At 37.4% G+C, this 22,332-nt stretch overlaps 1 protein-coding gene across 2 annotated transcripts in view; it reads left to right on the top strand.

Annotated features, from left to right (window-relative positions):
• Window positions 1–16,447, top strand: part of LOC129113185 (SPRY domain-containing SOCS box protein 4-like) — a 68,897-nt gene extending 52,450 nt beyond the window's left edge. For both annotated transcript variants that reach the window (XM_054625383.1, XM_054625391.1), the window contains exon 3: window positions 13,622–16,447. In XM_054625383.1, the coding sequence (XP_054481358.1) occupies window positions 13,622–13,749 (128 nt within the window). In that variant the 3' untranslated portion in view covers window positions 13,750–16,447. The remainder of the gene's footprint in view (window positions 1–13,621) is intronic.
• The last annotated feature ends 5,885 nt before the right edge of the window (window positions 16,448–22,332 follow it).

The following is a 22,332-nucleotide window of genomic DNA, read 5'->3' on the forward strand; positions in this document are numbered from 1 at the left end:
GCTCAGTGCCCCTGATAGTTAGCATAGATCAAACACAAAGTAAGAATTCTGGGCATGTGTAACATGTGCTTGGCAAAAAGTAATCCTACTTCTGCTTAGAATTGCATACAATTTCATCCAGCATTTAAGGAAACCTTCAACAAATTTGTAATTTTTAAGTTTAAAAAAAAGAACATTCCAACATCTCCCGGTGGGCTCCAGCCTCCCATTGTTCATCTTTGTGGATGATCTATAGAGCCTGCAGCTGAAATTTCCCTCCACAATAATGGTGGTGAAACCAAGTTCACTGGATGAACAACCCATAACGTGTATTAGGTGTTTTTCTCTGGTCACACTTTCTTCTTCACTTATTATTAGATGGCCAACAACCGGAAATACACCTTCCTCTTATCAGCCACATGACTGAAGTGGCAGTTTTTATTGCCGACTGTTTTATAGTGAGATTGAACATTTTCTGTCAATGTTTCTGTCAATGTTTTCCAAGTGTTGCCTAATGTTGAGTGGATTCTGATGAGCAACATGGAGCCCCTCATTTACGACAGAAGGACTAAAGGCTTAGTTTAGAGAGGTTGTAGACGGTTGGATGCGTTACAGCAGAACACAGTCGTCTATCTGTAGTTACGTCAAAGAAATGAGAAAGGTTTCCAGGCATCCTTATACAATAGATATAATGATATTTAGTGCTACGTAAATAAGAGGAGCTCTACTATAGGCAGTAAATTTACTTAATTTTTGATGTAATACTGTTGTGAAGAACGTGATCAACAATAATAACTACATGATGGAGTAATTCATGTGTTAATTACTAAACATGTAGTCATTTAGGTTAAACACCAAAGATGCTTTGGGAGTTAATTGTTACTGCTAGTGTATTTAATGCTACTAATGTATGCATCAATTTGGCAGGCTGGGCACAGTACAGCAGTGTAGAGCAAAATTGAAATGCGAATGTGTGAAAGTGAATTTTGACCAATTCATCACAATACATTAACTTTAAATAAATGAGTGTTATGGTCCGTTTTATTATTACCACAGTAAACAAATGAAACGATGTAGCGTAAACACATCCATCATCTGACTCTGAAATGTCACCCCCACCTGTTTGAATTCCTGGTTGTCCACAGAGGCTACACGTTTACATCATAGTTTAAATGTCTCAAGGCTCATCCATACCATCTGTTTGTGTGATTTTGCTAGTGTCCCCCTCTCTGTCATTATCAGTGCGCTAATGTCTGGTCTGTCTGCAAACCTTAATCGGATTTTGTGCACCTCACAGATTATAGTTTACTGTTGATGTGTGTTTGTGACTGTGCTACAGAATGTGACATATATTTAGTCTTTCTGCAATCCCTATCCTTTATTATTGCATCCAGTGTATTTTGAAGCTATGTGGACAAAAAGTCAGGATATCTCAACTTCTACAACACCAATTTTGACAACTCTATTTTTTTAAAAGCACCTTCTTTTGAGTCCCTGAAATTTATCGAAGTGCGATACTGAACACTATGACTTTTGTCTAGTAAATGCATGATGAAATGCTGTAGTTTACCTCTTGGTATCCACCTAACTCGTCACCTTAGAGTGATCTCCGACATTACACAAAATTACTTTGGGCAATTTCCATACAGCAGGTATAAACTTGTTGCCTCCAGCTGCGGGTTGTACTTGTAATGGAAGCGGAGGTGAGCATTAGGGATAATGACACATGATGTACAGTTGTATTTTACTTTAAAGGGAAGGTCCTTTACCTCTTCCTGTAAATCAGCTGATGTCTAATTTAAAACCATGAGGGTGAAGTATGACACTCCACTGAAATGTAACCTTTCTGTCTTTTCTTCCAGCCTCTCTTTCCTCTCAGTCTGTATTCTTTTTCTCCTCTGATCTTCAGTGTATGTGAACGAACAAGCACTCAGATAAACACACACTCTGACCTGACAGGTAAAGCCTGAGAAGGATCAGCCAGCTTTTTATCTCAGTCAGGTTGGTGGTGTGAGGCAGCCTGCAGCGTGTGCACACGTGTGAGAGCTCATGCTTGTATACGTGTCAATGCACATGTGAGAGTGTGTTTTTCCCACCTTCATTTACACTTAATCCACTGAGGCTACAGCAGCAGGAGCCGAGTTTCCCCAAGTCTCACCTCTATTTCACCTTTAACTTTTCTGCCGTCCCTCTATGTGTTTTTTCTCTGTTCTGTTTTATTTTATCTGGCACACACACACAAACACAAAATATACAGTTAGCTTTCCTAATCTTTCAAATAATGATGTACCCATCCCATCTGGACACGTTGGTCTAATGAAGATAATATATGGAGATATTATTAATAATTTATTCCCACATTCTTTAATCTATTCACCTGTTATATATTATAGATGTTTCTCTTCCTTGTAAAGATTATTTTTCTAGCTAATATTCTATCTTCTACACACTAAAGAGTAGCGATTACGAATATAAATATATTTTTTGCATGTATCATATTCAAATTGTTCTGTAATTTCCAGTCTTGAATGTTTAATAAGAGAGTTACTGTTTTGATTCATTAGAGTGAATCAAAACAGTAAATTTGGGTGACGGAAAAAACAAAACACCTGTACACGATTCTCAAATGCTACATATCTGAGAGGAACTGCAGTGTTTGGTGTGTTTGTCACTTCAAATAACACCTTTCCTATTTTACATCTTTTCAATTGTTCATACAAAATATTTATTAGTTCAGCTTTAAGCAACTGTATTTCCTTGTCCTTTTCATTTTATTATAAAAAGACTTGCCAATTGACAGTTCACACTCATTCTCTGTCTAACTGTGAACAGGTTACTCATGTTTTTGTTGCCACAGTGGATCAACATCAGCAGTTTCTCTGCAGATTACACACACAGGGCTGAAGGATGTTTAATCATGTTTGGAAAACTGCCTGCAAGCAGGAACATTAATTGAGAATGTGCTTAGTAAATCATGCCAACGCATTTCGTCTAATATTGACATTTTTATGAATAAGGTCTGCCTACCTGCAGTTTGTAACTGTCAAGGATATCTGAGGGTCAGACAGGCCGGCTGTGCTCTCTCCGTTTCTATTTATCACCCTCTCTCCTCTTAGCGTCTGTCCTCTTTTTCTCATCTCATGACCTCTTCACATCTTTCTCTGCTTCATCTCCCTCGCTCCTCTCTCCTCTCCCTCAGCCCAGTCCTCCTCCCACTCCCCTTATATTTCCACCTCTCCTTCACATCTTTCTTCCTCCTGTTTCTCTTATCACTCTGCCTCTCATCCCCAGAGGAGATGGTGAACAGTGGGTTTACAGTAATGCAGGATGCTAAAGAGAGAACAGGGCTTTAAAAAGAAATACTGGCATGGCTTGTATTACCACCAACTCCTCTCTACTAGCCAGCTCTGCCCACAGTGCCCATCTTTTTTTTTTGTGTGACATTGATGTGGCTGGTAAGAAATGACTCATACCACAGGATCTGCACAAACAATTTCACCACCGAAGTTAGCTTTAGCCAAATATCTCAAGATGCAGTTTGCTCAGTGAGGATATCAGAAAAAAAAAGATTTTCACACCCTCCTCTCCTAAAGATGTGTGGGAAGGACTTAGTACAACTATGTTTGTAGCCATTAGTCCTCCCACCCTGCGGCTGCATCCTTTTTTAGTACAAAAGGGTTTTCTAACAAATCCTCCATGGATTGTAGCAACATTACTGCATTAGTTCTGCACAACACGCTGCTTCAGTGTGTGTTTGAGTGTGATTGTGCTAAAAACTTAAGGCGTAACACATTGTGCTGTGGAAGAGGATACAGGACACCTCCGGAGGTACATTAGTTATGGATAACGGCAACTTCCCTCAGTAGCTTTGAAGGGCGCTGGAGTTAGGAGTTCAGTGTCTTGTGTGTTTTAAAATGAGGACACTTTGCACAAAGAGTAAAGCTACACCTCCTGCTAGACTAATCCTTTCCTTTGTTGTGTTGTTTCAAGTGAGGTCTGAATACACTTATATTTTTCAGAATTGACTGAAACATTTCTGAGCTGTTTTTACTGCACTGCTGTCCTCTCAGTAGATCGACTACATTTGGTCACTGGTCAGCATGCAGTGCAGTAGAGCTGTTAAAGTTAAGCATATAAATAAGGTTTGACCGGTCTCATAGTACAAGGTGTGTTTTATGGTATTTTGATTTACTGATTACTTTATTTTAATACACATAAAGATTTTTTGTCTTGTCTTTGTCCCTTTGTTGCTCCCCACATTTCCAGTTTGTGTAATGATTGAGCAAGCAGCCTCAGCAGCAGTTTTAGCTATAGGTCCTCATTTTTAAGTCAATATGATAAATATAGCTATATTCCTATCAGAGAATTGCTGAAGTGGCTACCTAATTAGCTAACTTGTGTGTCTTACTTGGGATTTTTTTTAAATTAATGTCAAGCACAGGCCTCCAGTGACTGCCAGAGACATGTTTCCAACTGAGGATGATACAAGTCAAAGATGTTTAAATGTCTACTTCAGCTCCTCCGATGATTTAATGCCTTAAAGCAGATTTACATTTTGTCTACTAATAGAAAAGCATGAAACATTTCTAAATTCTCTAGTGGTGAAACTGTTGGCAGTAGAATATGCCTTAACATTAGATTTAACTCTTATTTCTTTGCTTTGTTAGCCCGCTGATGGATAGCATTAGTAGTTCGCATAGCTTAAATACTGGTTATAGTGTCTATTCAACTGCTCTGATGGTTACACACAAGCAAAACATCTAGATCTCTTATTTTAACATCTGCCATGAAGCTGGAACATTTGATTTTAACCTGCCACTTTGTTGTAAGACAGACAAATCATCCCAAATCTATGTAACTACGGCTGGTTATCCTTTTACAAGTTTTGATGTAGTTGGAGCCACGGTCATATTTCTGATTGTACCAAAAAGTAATGAAGTTCAATAGTACATGTGCCTCTGCTGGGTCTATTTGCCCTTGACCGAGCTTTAAGCCTATGTATATGCATAGCCGGGGGTTTTGTTTACTTAACACTGTTTGATTTTTTATCTCTGATCTGCTTGATTTGTGTATCTCTTTGTTTGTCAGATTGATTCCTGCTATTCATGACCTTGCATATGTATGCACTATTTGTGTCTGTCAACATGTTTGCAAGATATGTTTGTGGTTTTTCTTCGGGTAAATGTTTTTTCTTGTATTTGTTTCACATTGTAGCAAAACACACATCAGTGGGTCGATAGTATGGTGTTATATTAGGAAAGAAAAAGCTAAGTATTGCTTTGAAATTTACCACAATAGGTCACATTATTGAGCTGTTGGTAATTTTATCCTGTAACTGATTACTATGTGTATATGTACACAGCACTTGGGTTGTATATTAGTCCACATTTTACTACTGTTGTTGTCTGCAAACTTTGTAATTACAGTTTAGTTCATCTTCATAATATATTGACTTTAATTAAAGGATTAAAGGATTACATGCTCCTCTAAATTGCTCATCCTCTCGGGTTTAGAAACACTTCCAAAACCTACCAGATAATGATGAAAACTGCATTGTCATCAAGCTAAACTCACACCTGTTTTCTGTCTCTTGTTGACATTTTGAAGATAATACAGCTTTCACCCGACAGCGAGGATTTCTAATGTGCCAGAGCAGATCAAACCCTCTGACCTTGGAGAGTACAAAGGGAAAAAGATGAAAAGACGAGTGTGAGGGAAGGGCAGGGAAGAAAGGCGATGGCTAGTAGAGAAGAAGGCAGGCAGAGGGTTGTATTCTTTGTTGGTGAAGTGGCTTTGCAGGAGGAAAGAGGGGCGAGGTGTATTGTTACAAATGAGATGGAGCTGTGGCAAAAGGAGGGAGGAAGACTTGAGAAAAAGAAAGAGGAGAGGATCATGTTTCCTGAGTCATCTATACTATATGCAATGTATGAGTTTCCAAGTAATCAGTTTATTTATTATCCTCAGTGTTTGTTTTGACTTATGTTCTTATTTGGTCAAAAATGTAACTTAGCAAAAAAAGAAATGAAAGTTTTATTTATTTTTCTGCAGTGACCGTGGCCCTACGTGAGGGCTCTTCAGGGGACGTACATTTTTGGTTGTGACAGTCTTTACCGTAGCTTAATCGGCGCAAACAATACTTTTGCCGTTACTACAACTGGACCTTTAAAGAGAGACAGCTAACAGTAACGAGACCCCCTCCTGTCTAATCTACAACACTGAGATGTCTCAGCAGGTGTTGAAATAACAAAATGTCTTGTGGGAATCATTTCTAGCATAACAAACTAGGCTAACTATAGTCTGAAAAAAAAGCTACAGCTTCCCCTTTTAGCATTGAAGCTAGTTAGCCTAGCTTGCTATGATGCGTCCACTCAGTAGCATCTGCAAACAATGCTGGCTCTCAAAAATGTCAGTGTATTTGTTTCCACAAATGTGTTCAAAAACAACTTTATCCTCATTGAAAAATGGACAATAGCTGCAATGTCATCACAGTTCGAATTCCCTAACACAAACAGGAAGAGAGTTTAGTTTTTAGTTTGGCTTTAAGAGTTTCGTCTTTCCCACTGACTCTCTCTGCAGTATTTCTTTTGAACTCATTTATCATCTGTCAAGGATTTTTTTTTTAGCTCCCGCCCCCCCTCAGGTCAGTTTTAACATCCATCATAAAAGTCATGCTGCTGTTGCCATTATCAATGTCTACACAGACAGTAAATCCTGCCCTCTACTGCTGTGCACTGCATCCCATTACAGGCTTCATCTCACACTGTGTGCCGCTGTTACTTCCTCTACCCTTCGCACCAGACCCGGGGTCACAATTCATATCCATATAAAATGTCTCATCAGGGAAGAAGTTCTTCACATCTCCAGTAGTCATTTTAAATAAAACCTTATTGAAAAATTCATAGAGGTCTGCCACATTCAAATAAACTAATAATCAAAGCGGATTGTGGCAAGTTTCTAAATGGTCGCCGGTTCAGTACCGACATGTGCCAACATGTTCCTTAAAAAGGGCTCAGGAGCAAAGAGAAAATAAAACCCCTTCACATGATTCTTGTTTATACTCGTCATCGCTTTTTGAATTTATTTTCCTTAGTAATGGGCCTTGTGCTTAAAGACTGTTCAGGAATATTTTCACAGTTTAAAGTGGCAATCTCAAAGATTTTCTTTTAAATAAAGGTTCGAAAAATCTAATTTTTTTGCCAAAGTAGGTAAAACAATGGTGATTGAGCTTCTGGCCCACTGGTGAAAGTATTGCAGTATTTATATATCTGTAGTATTACAAAATGGGTGTCTGTTGCAACATTCCCGGGAAAAAAATGCTGTTTGGCAGTTTTTCTCCAACAAAAAATGGTACTATGTACACACTTAAAAATAGCATGTTAATATATAATTTCGGAGGCAGCCAAAGACTCCAGGCTGCTAAACTTAAAGCACAAATCTAAGTCAACCATTAATGAAATCTTAAGGATTGCCACTTTAACATGTTTTAATTCAGCTCTGGAGAGATCATTGAAGGACACTGCTCTTAAACCGTATTTTCTGACTTGAGAAAACTGATTTAATGTGTCACCAACACAATATTCCTTTGTATCTCAGTGGTAAACTACAGGTAAAGATATTCACACACAGTGATGATATTCAGTCCTGCTGCATTTTTAAGTGTAATTCTTCTTAATGAACTGAATGTGTAATGATGCAGGGGTAAATGACCTGCTGCTGATCATCCTCAGTTTCTCTCCTCATTAGCGTCTTTTAAGAGATGCTGATAGGATGAAAAAGTGTCATTATCGTTAATGCACTGAGTATTGCAATATAAGTTATTAAGCCCAGTTAATAACTTGTATAATTCAATACACATCCGGAGGGCAGCTGATGATTAATGTTGAAACAAACTTATAGTAAAAAGCAGCTACTGGGTCACCCAGAGCTACACCAATATTATAAGATACCTGGATGTTACGTCTTCTGGAGCCCACAGTGTATACCTACATTTCACTTGTGTTATACATATAGAATATATATAGAAGCTTTTATAATGCATTATGGTCTTCTGACCACACCTTTAATGTATTAAAAGAATGACCACAGTTATTTACAAGGTTAGAATAAACATATGATCATAATCCATCTGTCCATTTCTGCAGTGGTTCAACTTGATGGTGCTATAATAAATGTTTTTTGCATTAACAATGGAGACCAAAACTGAGCTAAAAGAGGCTGAAGATTGGACTGTACATTCTTCACGTGGCCAGAAACACAATGCCAAATAAATGCTTATGAAGCACTGCTGGTTAACAAACTTGTAACATAAAATATGATATGTCAGTGTTAACAACTTCCTTCCACTGCCCTCAAGTGGACAAAAAAATCATTATGAAGTTATTTATAATACATTGTAAATATTGGCTCAATCAGTATTTCTGACATTATCTGGCAGACGAAGCAGTGCTGTTTTGGATAATTTCACATTGAGGTGAAAGTGACTCTCTCTTGAGATTTGGGGTTGTTTTGATATCTTCCTGTTACGGGTTAATTATACCTCTATTTTAATCTTAAGAGACTTTGCAGTACAACTAGTGAATTTTACTTTTTCAGATGAATTTCAAGCTCTCCAAGTTTTTTTCCTCAGAGGGAAAGAAAGAAATAGAGAGAGAGAAACACAGAGAGTTAACAGTGTATCCTTCCTCAAAGCAACCAAAGTGTCATCTGCTGAAATTGTCTCCACATAACTGAGCACTAAAGAGCCTACGAGCGCACTTAAATTAATTGGATCTGTTACAAAATTGCTCTCATGAACACGTCAAAGCTTACTCACCAAGATTCAAAACTTGTTTTAGCCACAATAATCTCAAAAGGACGTTTTCAGATGCATGCTCTGTGGTTTCAGTTGACTTTTCCACTTGAATACTGCTTCTACTGCTTTTCTCTGGACTTTGGCAAAACAAATGTGGAACAGCTAATGAGCCAAATGTTTGTGTGCCTGTATAGAAATCATGTTTGTGTATTGTCAAACAGCATAGATGATCTTATGTAACAGTTATTATCATGTTGTTTTTGGTCTTTCAACACCATGTTTGGTTTTGGCTGACTTTTTCTTGACTTTTGTGCAATTCAATAATTCAAGATTTCAAGTGTATATATTTAATGCCGGGGCAATTTTTTGCTTATTATCTATTCAAAAAAGGACATTGCCAATGGAAAGCAGATGTCAGTAAACACTTTCTGTCTCTATGGTCATCAGCCAGCGTGGCAATAAAGCCAGCTTAGCATCACTGTCTATTTCTGTCAGCTCTATATTTAGAGCGGTTAATGAGTCTGCTCTGTTGTTCTTCAGCTCTCACACTCCAACTACATTTAAGTGCAATAATTATTTGAACCAGTATGAACTGGTTTTCATGGGTAATTTGTTTTTGTTGATATACATCAGTCTATTAACTGATAGGTTAAGTTCTGGAAAATAAACAACCACAATTCTGACAACAGATTAACTGTAGAAGTATTAAGATTAAAGAATAATTGTAAACTGTTGTGCAGTGCTACAGGTGAGTATGCAAGGTTTTCCAATTTAGGTTTTTTTAGTACATAATGATCAATGCTATACCTTTGCTCGCGTGACCTGCTGTTATGTTTTGCTGTGTTTATATTTGAAGAACTATTTAATTCATTCAAATGCCAGACATCTTCTAGTTCAAGCTTTTCATATGTTAAGATTTTTTAGATTTTCTCAGTTTCATTGTTTATTGAATACATTGGACTGAACATTTATAATTGGCATTTTCATTATTGAATACATTAGAATAGACAAAATGAATAATTGATTTTTCAAAAGATAATCAACATATTCATTTATAATTTATAAGAAAGAAATTGTTAGATGCACAAAAAATGACTTGTGTGCATCACTTATCAGCTGCTCACTGTATCTGAATTTGATGCCACTCAGCTACCATATAATCGCATCCCTCTGCAGTACATCTTGTTAATGTGACTGGAGCAGCTCTCAAAAGCAGCGTAATTGAGAGTCAAACAGAGGCCAAACTCAAAATCACTACTGACATTGTGTCATTGTGACCGTGTGCCAGTAAAGTAAAAAAAATGGTGTTTTCCAGGAGCGTCGATGAGCAATAATGTGACACTGCAAGAACACACTAATGTGGAACTGAAGTAGATGTGCGAGTTGTGTGTGTGTTGAGAGGCTGGGTAGTCTTTAATCCTGTTGGTTTAACCTTGAACACAAACATACACACAGCAGTGCAGCTACTGAAGCAGGTGGTGGAAATACAACGGGTGATGGAAACGTTTCCTTTTTTACCAGCAGTGAAAGGCAGACTGATAGACTAGCTGTGCTTTAATGCCACGCAGGATCCTCGCGAGGCCTTCACACCTCCAAAGTAAGATACGTACCACTTTACAAGATAAAGACACAAAGGGTATCTCTAATAAAAGGAGTCCTTTTTCTGCAACTTCACACATCAAGTGATTGTATGTCTTTACTTTTTACTGAAACTCTCTCCCCCTTTCCATCTGAATGACTTCCATTGTTGTTCTCCCATTGCGTTGGTAGGGGGTCACTAGTTTCTAAGGGTTTTGCATGTAATGTGAAGTTTAGTAAGCCATGTGTGCATACAGTATTTGCCTGACTGAGGTGAAAGGGTTTATTGAAGGGGGGGAGGGGGCTGTTGGATCATGGAGTTCACTATGCTACCCTGTCCCTCTCCTCCTTCCCTCCCACTCTGCTGTGCTGTGTAATTAGACCAATCAGATGTGGTCATTACTATTAATTGAAACGGATGATACTGCAAAATCCATATGGAGGAAGCCATGAGGCCAAGTTGTTAACAGTCATAGAAGGGAGAAGGACGAAGAGTAAATAATTGGCATTAAATGAGCAAGTTTATGTTTTCAGTTTGTGTTGTTTTATCGTTACTTAAATGGGTTTGATGGTAGATAATTGGATGCCAGACTTTCCTCCAGCCTCCAACTAATTACACCAGATACACAACATCCAGACCATCACCAAATCAAATGAACTAATCCTTGGAGCATTGTCCTCTAGATTTCAGCCATATCTTCTCTTCCTCTGATAGTTTCTGAGATACAGACAAGCAAGGCTTATCGAACTTTGTTTCAAAATGAAACATAAACATGTACAAAAAAAGATCCCTTACGTTTGATTTCTATAAAATACCGTACTTAGTGGGACATTTCAGAGTTGAAAAATGTACTTGACAGTGCTCTCTGGTGGATAAATTCGGCTGGTGACACTGTTTCAAACTCAAACACAATTTGAACTGCAGTTTATTGTTGTATCTGCCAACATACAGCGATACCAATATATCTGTGTTGTTTGTGGTTCAAATGCATTCTGTTCGACTTCCTTATCAAATTTAATTGGGTTTAGCTGCCACTTTGATCGCTTTGTGTTGTCTAAGTAATTAACTTTGAATGGAAGCCTGATTACTGTTATCATGTGACCTGAATGTGACACGAGCAGCAGAAGATATGAAATGTTAAATATGACGCATTGAAAATAACATCTATAGCCCACTGACTTCCATTTTTATGTTATTTAATTTTATTTATAAGTGAATTCCCAAAAATATATGATATTATGTATTTTAAGCTTTACTGAAAAGCATAAGAAATTCTACTGATATTGACATGAAGGAATCAGCAAGATCATCTCGCTGAACTACAAGACACTCTCTACTTGCAGTTGAACCGTTGTGTTACAGATTGATGTTTGTTTTCTCTCACAAACAAACTTAAGCCGAGTACGAACGCTGGCTTAACGAAATAGACACCAGCATAATTTTTGCTGTTATAAAATTAATGTGAATTACGATAACTAACCTAGCAAAAGCAACAATCGACAACAAATAAGTAGCCACTATCTTAATGTTTTCTACATTGCTCTTTTATAATCGGAAAGCAAATAAATGAAAAGGTGACATCTGGGTATCCTGTTAACCTGCAAACAGATCCAAAATGCAGCAGGCAATTGAAACACAACCCCATTATCTGTGCTAAGCTAAAATTAGCGAACAACAGCACGATTCAGAGAGGTTTCCTCTAAAGCACCATCCCTCCTCCTCTACTCCGCGGTCTGTGTGACTTGCAGATCAGACCTCAGCCTCCTGTATCTGTTACTTCCTTAACCCTGGTGTGAAGATGAAGGTCAAAGTTAAGGCTGACCAGGAGCTCACAGTATAGAGAGCAAAGTGATGTGATGGGGCGACTGTGGCTCAGTGGTAGAGCGGGTCGTCCTTCAAGCAGAGGTTTCGATCCCTGGTTAGTCCGCTAATCCATGTCTATGTGTCCTTTGGCAAGACACTAAACCCCAAATTGCTCCCGCCGATGTATGAATGAGTATGAATGATATGAATGGTTGAATGAATGGCAATGCGCCACCTGATGTGCAGGTGGCACATGAATGGTAGCCCCTGCTTTCAGTGTATGAATAACACTAAATTAGATATTAATACTATATTTCCAACTCCCAAATATTCTTTTCAAAGTATGATGCTTAATCAGTTTCCCTAGAATAAGCTTTTCAGCAGGTTAGAAAGACGATGTGACAGATGGTGTTTAAAATGGACTCAAAGTAATGTGATAATATAAGCTATGACAAACGGGTGTCATTGGTGGCATGCATGTGTGTGTGAGGAGGAGACTAAAATATTTAAAGGTGTGCATCATCAGTCCCTCTATCCCCTCTACGGGTCTCTCAAAATATTAAATGTATTATGCATGTATTAGAGGCAGAGTTGCAAGCAGTTTTACAAAATGCGATGGGTCTCGGGGGGTCCTGCAGAATTTTGCATGGTCCCCGAAAAAATCCTTAAGAAAATGATTTGTCACTTGCAATTGTCTTATCTTAAAAAAAAATGTAAACTGACTTTGTCCAGCGGTATTCATTTTTTAAACTGCTAAATATTTATTTACAAATATGAATACAGTAACATATTGTTGCTCTTATATTGCCTGTGTAGTTGAGAAAACGTTACCCTGTACAACCTGAAAACCAGTGGATTTATTTCTGCTTTAACATCATGGTTACACTTGGTTAAAGTACAGACTCAGTATCATGAGGCCGAGGACCCTAACCCTATGACTCTTTTGTGTTTTCTTCTTTAAGGTAAGATATGTGCCTAAGTCCTATGACTGAATTGTGATTGGCCTGCTTTACATAAGGTGGAAAGTTTCACAGGGACACACAAGTGTGCGAGTGTTGAGTTTGAACGTGTGCGTGTGTGCCGGGGTGTCGAGTTATAAAGAGAGGCGAGTGGGCTGTGTGGATTCTGTTTCAGGGAATAGTGTTTACGTCGTTGTGTGAGTGGCCTTTATTGTTAGCAAGTATAAACTTTAGCCTAGTTGATTGGATTCTATCCATGAAATCTTTGCGTGTTGAGTCTGTGTAAGACTTCAGCATAACACTGGAGCACTAGGTAGGGGGGGCCCTCCGATTACCACCGAGTATTAGGTACACTGGATGCAAGTATAAACATAAACAAGCTCTATGTAACATACGCCGAAGCTATCATGAGTCACACTTTTGCATAAGTAATTTCATAAATTGTTTTTTCCCTTATACATCCTCTTTTTACTTATTGTTTGATCTTTCTGCCTCTCTCCCTCTCCTCAGCCGAGCCTCTTCCTCTGATGGATCTGTGTCGGCGTGCAGCCCGCCTTGCTTTGGGTCGGGAGCGGCTTCAGGAGATTGAGAGCCTCCCTCTGCCCCAGTCCCTGAAGGATTACCTCCAATACCAGTGACTGACACCAGCAGCGCCAACTGGGAGTAAAAGACACAAACCAGACCACCAGAAAGTCTAGACATGGATGGATTAAATTAATAATTAAAGGATGCAAAGAGAGGATTATGGATGAATGCATGTCCACACTGAGACCACCATAGCTCTACAAAAGGTGGATTGAGAGAAAGATGATGTAAGAACTGACAGGGGAGGTCCAGGCTTTCAAAAAAAGACAGCACCAGCTTATTTTGGATTTTTGAGCTGCTTTTTCATTTGTTTTTGACTTGAAATAAATTATTGATGATGGTATCCCATCAGTGTCTCACTCATCCAGAGAGAAAACCCATTCGATGTGGTTAAGAGGTGACAGTGTTCTGATGACCACCGCCACCTAGTGATGAGAATGAACACTGCGCTGAGAAAGCACACTAATCCTTTCCCTGGAGGCCTTTCTGACATACAGTCAGTGACCATATCATTGCTGTTGGGCACCATAGCCTGTATTCATGGTCTCCACTGACACAGGTGACAGGCTGCAGAGCCCAGACGAATGAAAGAAGATTTAGCACTAATGTTGTTTTTATCTGATTGACTCTGGGCCCGACCAAAAGCTCACATCTCATACAGAGTAGTTCAAAAACATGGCTGCAAGGTGTGTGCAAAGTTAAGTAAATAGAAGTATAAGTATGGTGAACTTATCTCCTGGCTTTATGCAAACATTTGATGAGAGTTAAGCCCTTTTCAGACATGTAATAGGTAACGTCTGTCAGTTAAAGTGATGGCTTCTTGTCATTCAGAGATGGTTACATAAAAGTTTGTTATGGATATATTCACAATACTCGTACAGTATTAAGCACCTGGTCCATGAGAAGGCACTGTGGAGTTGAAAAACAAGGATATGAAGGAAGAATATTGCATCAGTGATGGATTTTAAAAATGTGTTTTGCTGTTTTAGTCTTAATTAATGACCGTTGTCAGCATGAGAAAGCTCACCACCAGGTTCATCATTTATTAGTTTATTTCATAACATTTATTTTATTCTGCTGCCTTTTATACTACAATGGCCAAGTACAAAATGACAAGAGATAACATTTGGATTCTCGTTTCCTTATATGCTGTATGTTAAGACCCTTTATATATAGAATATTTATCATTTCATCCATGCAGTTGGCCTAACTTTACTTGAAAATTAAGGAGGGTCTGATGATTATTTTTAATGTTTGTTTTGTTTTGTTTTGACCTCTTTTTGCGCCCCGCTACATGTTGAAATAAAAACATTTTTATGATCTCAAATCTAGATATTTGATCAGATTTGATTGACAATACCCCAAACAACCCAGCAATTGCCATCTGATTACAATTCAAATATTGCTAAATTGATGATTGATGGATGGAAATATATGCATCACCATTTTCTAAATGAGCTCAGCCTCTGATCTTCAACCAGTAAGAAGAGCTGACAGAAGAGGAAATACACAAATCTCTTATATGAAATAACCAAACCTTTCATGCTTCCAACTGAAAAAATGGTCATGTAGAACCCCGTCCATCATAGTAGAGGCTGAGTGAGAAAACACTTTTTTAAGAGTCTTTAATTAGGGAACAAGACGTGCATTTAATCCTTTCACATGCATAATTTGTTTCTTCTGTGGCCTTTATGATAATGTGGATATATCCAATTAAAACTTGCAGGTTGAGGGAAGTGTTATGGAAATATAAGTAGGTCCAATTTTTTTATTTTTTTATTTATTTTAATGCCGTCAAGGAGTTAGGCGTCTGAAAGGGGCTTTAACACAGTAGTAAATAGGAGAGAACTGCTTGGTGTTTAAAGGGTTAAGTGGCACTGAGAACCATTACTCACAGGACACTAAATCATGTATTATGATGTCAATCACAACCAAAGTATTTCAAACTAAGCCTTGGAGTGTGTGAATGCGTCAGTCGGAGCTGTAGGTCGTGGCCCATCGCAGTGTAACTAGTGCTATCATGCTGTTGGCAGTAAGAAGAGCCCCACCTGCTGTTGTAGCAGCCTGCTGTAGCTCACGGGTACCAGGCAGTATCTGTCTGCTGTCCGCACAACTGTCTTAATGACCACAAACAAATACACAAACAAAAACAGGACGATGGCAGATCTAGTCTCACTGGATCTTAAAGAAAGGCTGGAGCAGGATTTAGGAACATTACTGCTACTGCAGCGCAGAGCAGATCCTGGTTCAGAATAGGATGCAGATGACAAATGCACACACACACACACACACTGTAGACCAATCATGTTTTCTTTCCTAAAAAAGGCTTGAGTCACTTTTTTTAATATCTTGAGTTTGTATTCTACATTATTATTATTATTATTAATATTATTGTGAGTGTGGAGTCTGATTCTGATGATGGCAGTATGATGATGATGATGATTATTTATCACAAGCTATCTATGTTTGTCTGATGATTGATGGTTACATTCAGGTAAATTTAATACAAATATGCTGGTGATGAAGGGAGAGAGAAATCAAAAGTTGTTTCTTTAATGCTGCTTTTATTATTATTATTATTATTGTTATTGTTATTATTATTATTATTATTACTATTATTTGTGATGATGGTGGTCTGACTTCCTGTTTTCATCAGTTAGGATGGGGAGAAAAAGACCATTCAGAAAAGTAGTGGAATGTATGGACAGATAGTGCAGTTGAGATGTCAACAGATATGAAATGTGAATAAAAGCCAAGTGAATTTGAAAAATGTCTGTAGAATATTATTTGTGTTTCTTTCCCTTGACTAATTCTTTCCCCAAGACTTGTCGTTTATCCAAAAATTGCAGTGATGATGATTTCTAGGAATACTTACTAAATTATACATGTTAAATTCATCTAAAATACATGATGCTTTAACAAAACAATCAGAGCTGAAGTAAAATGCCAAAGAGCCTGATGGCTCAACAGGGCTGAGACAATATCAGCTTCTTTGATTGTGTCTGAGGGAGCGTTTAATCTACTGAGGGAGGCCTTTGAGAGGGAAATTGTGCCGTTAGGTATTCAGCTGTGAGTATTCCAAATTGTCAAGTGTGCAGTTTCCACCAGAGAAAAACAGCTAATGTACTGCTCATCAGCTCCTGCAGCTGTAAATACAGCTCACACTCAGCCAGGATCATATTGATGTGCTTTAAGTCTAAAAGAAAAAAACTGTAGGGCAACAAAGAGTGTAAAAGCAGACATAAGTGAGGCTTGATGTGGTTTAAGGATTCATATTATATATATATTTAAACTGCTGTTCAAACAATCAATAGCAGACAGATCGTGTAATGATGCTCCCAATGTCACTCACAATCCTGCCTGGGATACATATCCTAATACTGTATTGTACCAGATACAGTAGGTGGTGTTTTCCTCTATTGTATTTCATGCCTGCATGCTGCACACACAGACACTGATGCTGCATTCAATCCAAACATTGTTGAGTGAGCTAGTGCACTTGTCAGATAAAATGGTTATGACTGCAACCATCTGGGGCTGCATGGGCTGTTTTTGCTCAAGCTCTGCCGCCACTTCGGTATTATGTTCAGTCTACTGATAAAAACCCTGAATGAATTAAAAGAACTGGAAAACTGACTCCTATTTGGCGGGTTTATAAAGAAAAAGGGATGAGTTGAAACAAGTGGCAAAAAAACCCACTGATGACATGGATCAAGGTCTTATGAGCCCTGATAGCACACCACGGTAAATGGTCCACTGTATCACACCAGTTAGACTGTGTGTGTATAATTTTGAGTATAATGTACTCCACAAAATTTAGAAAATACTGCATGTTCATTTATGACAAGCCAAAACATACACATACTGGTATACACACTTTCGTTCTAAGCAACTTACATTTCTTTTTGATCACATGTTGATTAGCTTACATTTAAATATAATTTCTTAACTCAAAAATGATTGAGTCATGAATATGTCAGGAGGCGTTTTTGGAGCAGCCAAGCCATTAGCAACGCATATTGGTGTAATCAGCTCTTAAGCCTCAGCAAGGATGGTCGCACAGACACAATAGCTGACACGGAATCATGAAGAGGAAACTTGGATATTTTATACCATGCAGTTTTCTCTCTCGCAATTTCTGTCTCTATGTCTTGTCATAAAGTTCTGCATCAACTTTTTAAATGTTCATTTTTTATGAAAAGTTAAGTATTCATTTAGTTTAAAAAAAAAAATCAAACCTGCAAGTTGCTCTTTAAATTAGTTCACTTCAGGTTTAAGTGATGTAACTTAAGTTTAACTGAATTAAAGGGGGAAATCAAAACTGAATTGTGTGGATCTGTTTAAGTGTAAAGGGGGTGTCAAATCTTCTTTGTTTCCGAAACAAAGGAAGCCTTCAAAAACCTCAGCCTACAACCTAAGAAAAACATCACTTTGCATACTTTAAAGCTTATTGCAAACTAAAAAGCTGAAGGAATTCAATAGCAGTTAATCATATTCCTACCAGTCTACGGCACTCTGTAGTTTTCTCCAGCATGGATCCATCAGAGGGTTATTGAACATGTGGTGCTCATCAGTTAAAAAAGGCCATTAGGCTTCTAATTAGCCAATTGTATTTCTTCATCCTCAGGGGCCTGCTGGGTGCAGAAATGAACAGGCAGCACTGTTGCGAGCGGGAAGCCAAAGCAGAGTAGCAACACTTTGTCTACCCAAACTCATACAACAAGAGGGTTTTATATATAAAAAAAAACATATTAATCTAATAATTTCTTTTTCTTTCTTCCTATACATTTTCCATTAGATGCTTAAATTCATTATCAATTTCATATTTACAATTTTTCTCTTTTTTTGTCAGATCAGTAAACAATTTAGCTTGGACCCTGTTCAATCTAATGATTGTTTGAGTTCCTTTCACAAACACATTCAAATGTAGGTTTAACCTTAGTATCCTTTTGTGTTAGTTGTTCTCATTTTGTGTTTTCAGCTAAAATTCTTATTCTTAAATTTATGTTATGGGAATAATTGTATATTCCATCACAACAATTATCAAACTATTGGGGTTTTGACGTTTTGAAGTAATAGTTTTGGGAAACTTGCTTATTTGCATTCTTGCTGACGTTCAGATGAAAAGGTTAATAGCCCTCTCACAGAGTGCTAAGAGATGGTAAACTTAGATTAGCACAAAATCTGAAAACAGGGAGATCCAGCTAGCCTGGTTCAGTGCAAAGGTAACAAAGTTCGATTTCTCGCACCCAAGAGCTCGCTACATAGCACGTTGTGTTTTCTTGCAAAGACTTTCATGCTTACATGTTGAGCAACCGAAAACTGCTGGAAAGATCAGCTGCAAAATATGGATGGGTAGACAAGGAGGATGAAGAAGATAACTAAAGATTTTGTTTTTTGTTAATATCTATTTTGTTAATATCCATATGTTTTTTGTTAATAATATATTTGTTTTTTGTAAGTAATATCTTGTGAGGGTACTTTTTATTATTTTACAACTGAACATTTAGTGAGAAATATATTGTTAAAGTTGGATTTTCTAATACAGAAGAGGTATCATTTAGAACATTATTTCATATTATTTATTTATTTATTTGTCCACTAAGATTTGCTATTTTTTTGTTCATTTTTCTAACACAGAAGAGACATTATTTCTATCATTATTTTATTCCAGAGATTTTTTATACATTTATATATATATATATATATATTTTTTTACAATGAGGGCATAATAAAGAAAGTTCAATGTTTAATCCATACAAAAACTCAATTGTAAAATCAACAATTTGTGGTGTTATTGGGCGGTTAGCAGTGACCCCAGGGTGATGACAAGATTTCAGGCCTTGCCAAAAAATTTTGCAGCCCTTATAAGGGTTATGAATTGAGGCCAAATGTTATTATTGCCTGATGTTCAATTGCACATCTTTGACATGGTGATGGTAATGCATTCCCCATATATTGTAGTAGAATACACTTTACATATCAGGCATTTTTTGGGTCCAGAAATGCGTGATTGTGTGAATTCAGGCAGCTTTCTAACATCTACAATGACAGCTAGTCAAATTATGTAATTCTCTCAGTTTGACAACATACACACACACAGACACGTCAGAGGTCTAGTCAACAAACACAAAGGAGAGCTGTGAAGAGTCTAAAACAAGTCTTTATTGGTCAATATACAGAAAGCAGTGGGATGACCACTAAAGAGAGAGAAATCCCAACCATTTTGTTTACAAAAAGAAAAAGAAACAGATATATAAAATAACTGTCTTGAACATTTTTACAGGGTTTGTTTTTATATGTAAAAGAATCTTTTTCACTTTGATCTTTCAGAAGCACAATATGACAAAGGGGGACGAGGGAAACAAGGCAGTTGTTTCACAATGATGACATCACAATCACAGGTGCTTAAAGGCCAACAGAGAGGGGGACAGGTGAACAGGAGACGTATCAGTTAAAGAGCTCAGAGGGAGTAATAGTGACTGATACTGTTTGGACATGAATGGGTGAGAAGTGATTTCTCTGAGTAAAAATGGTCAAACGAGTTTCTTTTAGATCAATTGAATTTAGACAAACTCATGGAATCAAACTTTGTCTGAGGAATATCACTTAATCTGCAATAATGATAGTACAAGATGGAACTGATATCAATGAAGTTTCAACTTCTGCTTGTTGTCCTGGTGAAGTTGTGCAGGAGTAATGACCTGATAACACCAGTAAAATAAACATTCATTCTGCTTATCTTGTCCAGCATTTAGCTTAGTGGGTCTTCATCTGACTGTAAAGGGGCACTCCATCAATTTAACACATTACCGTTTACTTGTCAAAAAGAGCACTTCTCCATCTGTCAAGTCTGAGAATATAATCTTGATGATGTAATTAAGGGTTATTTTAACTTTTCCTGGTTTCAAAGAGATATTTAAAAAAGGTGTCTATAGTGTTTTGCTCTGAAATTGGTCTAATTCATGACAGTTAGGCAAAAATAAACATACTTATTTGATCCTTAAACAGTAGCCAGCTTATCCCCAGGTTAAGTCTGTACATTTTTTTGTATTGTTACACACATTTACCAAGAAACCATAGCAAATGACTCTTATTTAAGATAATCAATAATATTTAATTTATGCAATGGATGAGTTTGGACAGCTATCTGAGTTAGCTTGATCTAAAGCACACAGTTAAAGTCTATATTAAGTTGTGTAAAGTTAAAATATTTGAGAAACCAGCCCTTGTGCATTGGCCCATTGTTGCTATGCTGTCTCAGTTGGAATTTTGACCCGTCTTTTGTAAGCCCCAAACATAACACGATTGCAGATCTAAATTGCTGGAGTACCCCTGTTTCTGTGTACTGGTCCTTTATACTGGGCCCATAATTGCATAGAGGGCTCCTTTTAATATGGAATTAAAAACTGAACTTCAGCAGCATACAGTTATATCTCTGTATGGTTTCACCTTCTGAAAAAAAAAAAGATAACTGATCCAACCCTTAACAGTAGAAGCTACAATAGGCCACAGTATTGATAGATTTGGTACACAGGCAGATGCAAACAAACAAAAAGGTATTTAACTACAATCAACTTTTTTCATCAACTCATTAGCTGATGGAGCAGTGATCATTTTAGCTTTAAAATACTTTTGTGAAACTAAAGGTGTAAGATATTCAAACTGTACAATGCTGCTTTGTATATAAATAATGACGAATATGGAATGTTTATGGTAAGAGATAAAATATCCAGGATGTTGTTTCTCTTTAGTGTCCAGGCCACAGAACTCAGCACTGATCACACAAACGGAGAGATTTGAGTTAAGTATTGAGGATATACACTGAGTGACAATACGGCTATGTTATACCTACTATATAGGCCAAAGGAATTAGATTTTAAAAAGTCTATGGATACATTAACAAATAAATATGTTTATGGATACATGGGGCTGATAAATATGCTAATAACCCACCATCTTGCAGACAATCTGTTTAAAACATAAACGATACAAAAGTAATCTGTTGACACATAGACTTGCACATATTAAATGTTTGGATATAAGCCCACATTATTGTTTTACTGTAAGAAATTGAGATCATTTGTGTCGCTATATTCAAGAGTTTAGTTTAATTTTATGACCATAGTCTGGTCATATAATAAGAAGACTGTGCTTGTTTGATTTTCATCTTATATTTTGCTTCATTGACTGCAATGTGAATAATAATACATATGCACAGACAAGGTTTTCCTGCACTGTGAGATTGCAGGTGACTTTGTAGTTCTGACTTTTTCCAACAGAGGGAGATGTTTCATTAAAAATGACAACGTGGGAAGATTTAAAGTTGTTTTTTTCCAGCAATAGATTGTAAATAATTTTATCAGAGATTATGTTTTGTTTGTTTTTTTGTTTGTGAATGTGTGTGTAGGCCCTACCTGTAGCAAGCATGAAGGAATGTCTGCATAACATGTGTGTGCGTTTTGTGTGTGTGTGTGTGTGTGTGTGTGTGTGTGTGTGTGTGTGTGTGTGTGTGTGTGTGTGTGTGTGTGTGTGTGTGTGTGTCTGATAGAGAGAGAGGGATAGAGACAGAGAGAGAAAGAGACGGATATGTAAAGAATGTTTGTATGTGCAGATATATGTTTATCTATGTGTGG

The sequence above is a fragment of the Anoplopoma fimbria genome, chromosome 3 (assembly GCF_027596085.1).
Source record: "Anoplopoma fimbria isolate UVic2021 breed Golden Eagle Sablefish chromosome 3, Afim_UVic_2022, whole genome shotgun sequence".
Lineage (NCBI taxonomy): Eukaryota > Metazoa > Chordata > Actinopteri > Perciformes > Anoplopomatidae > Anoplopoma > Anoplopoma fimbria.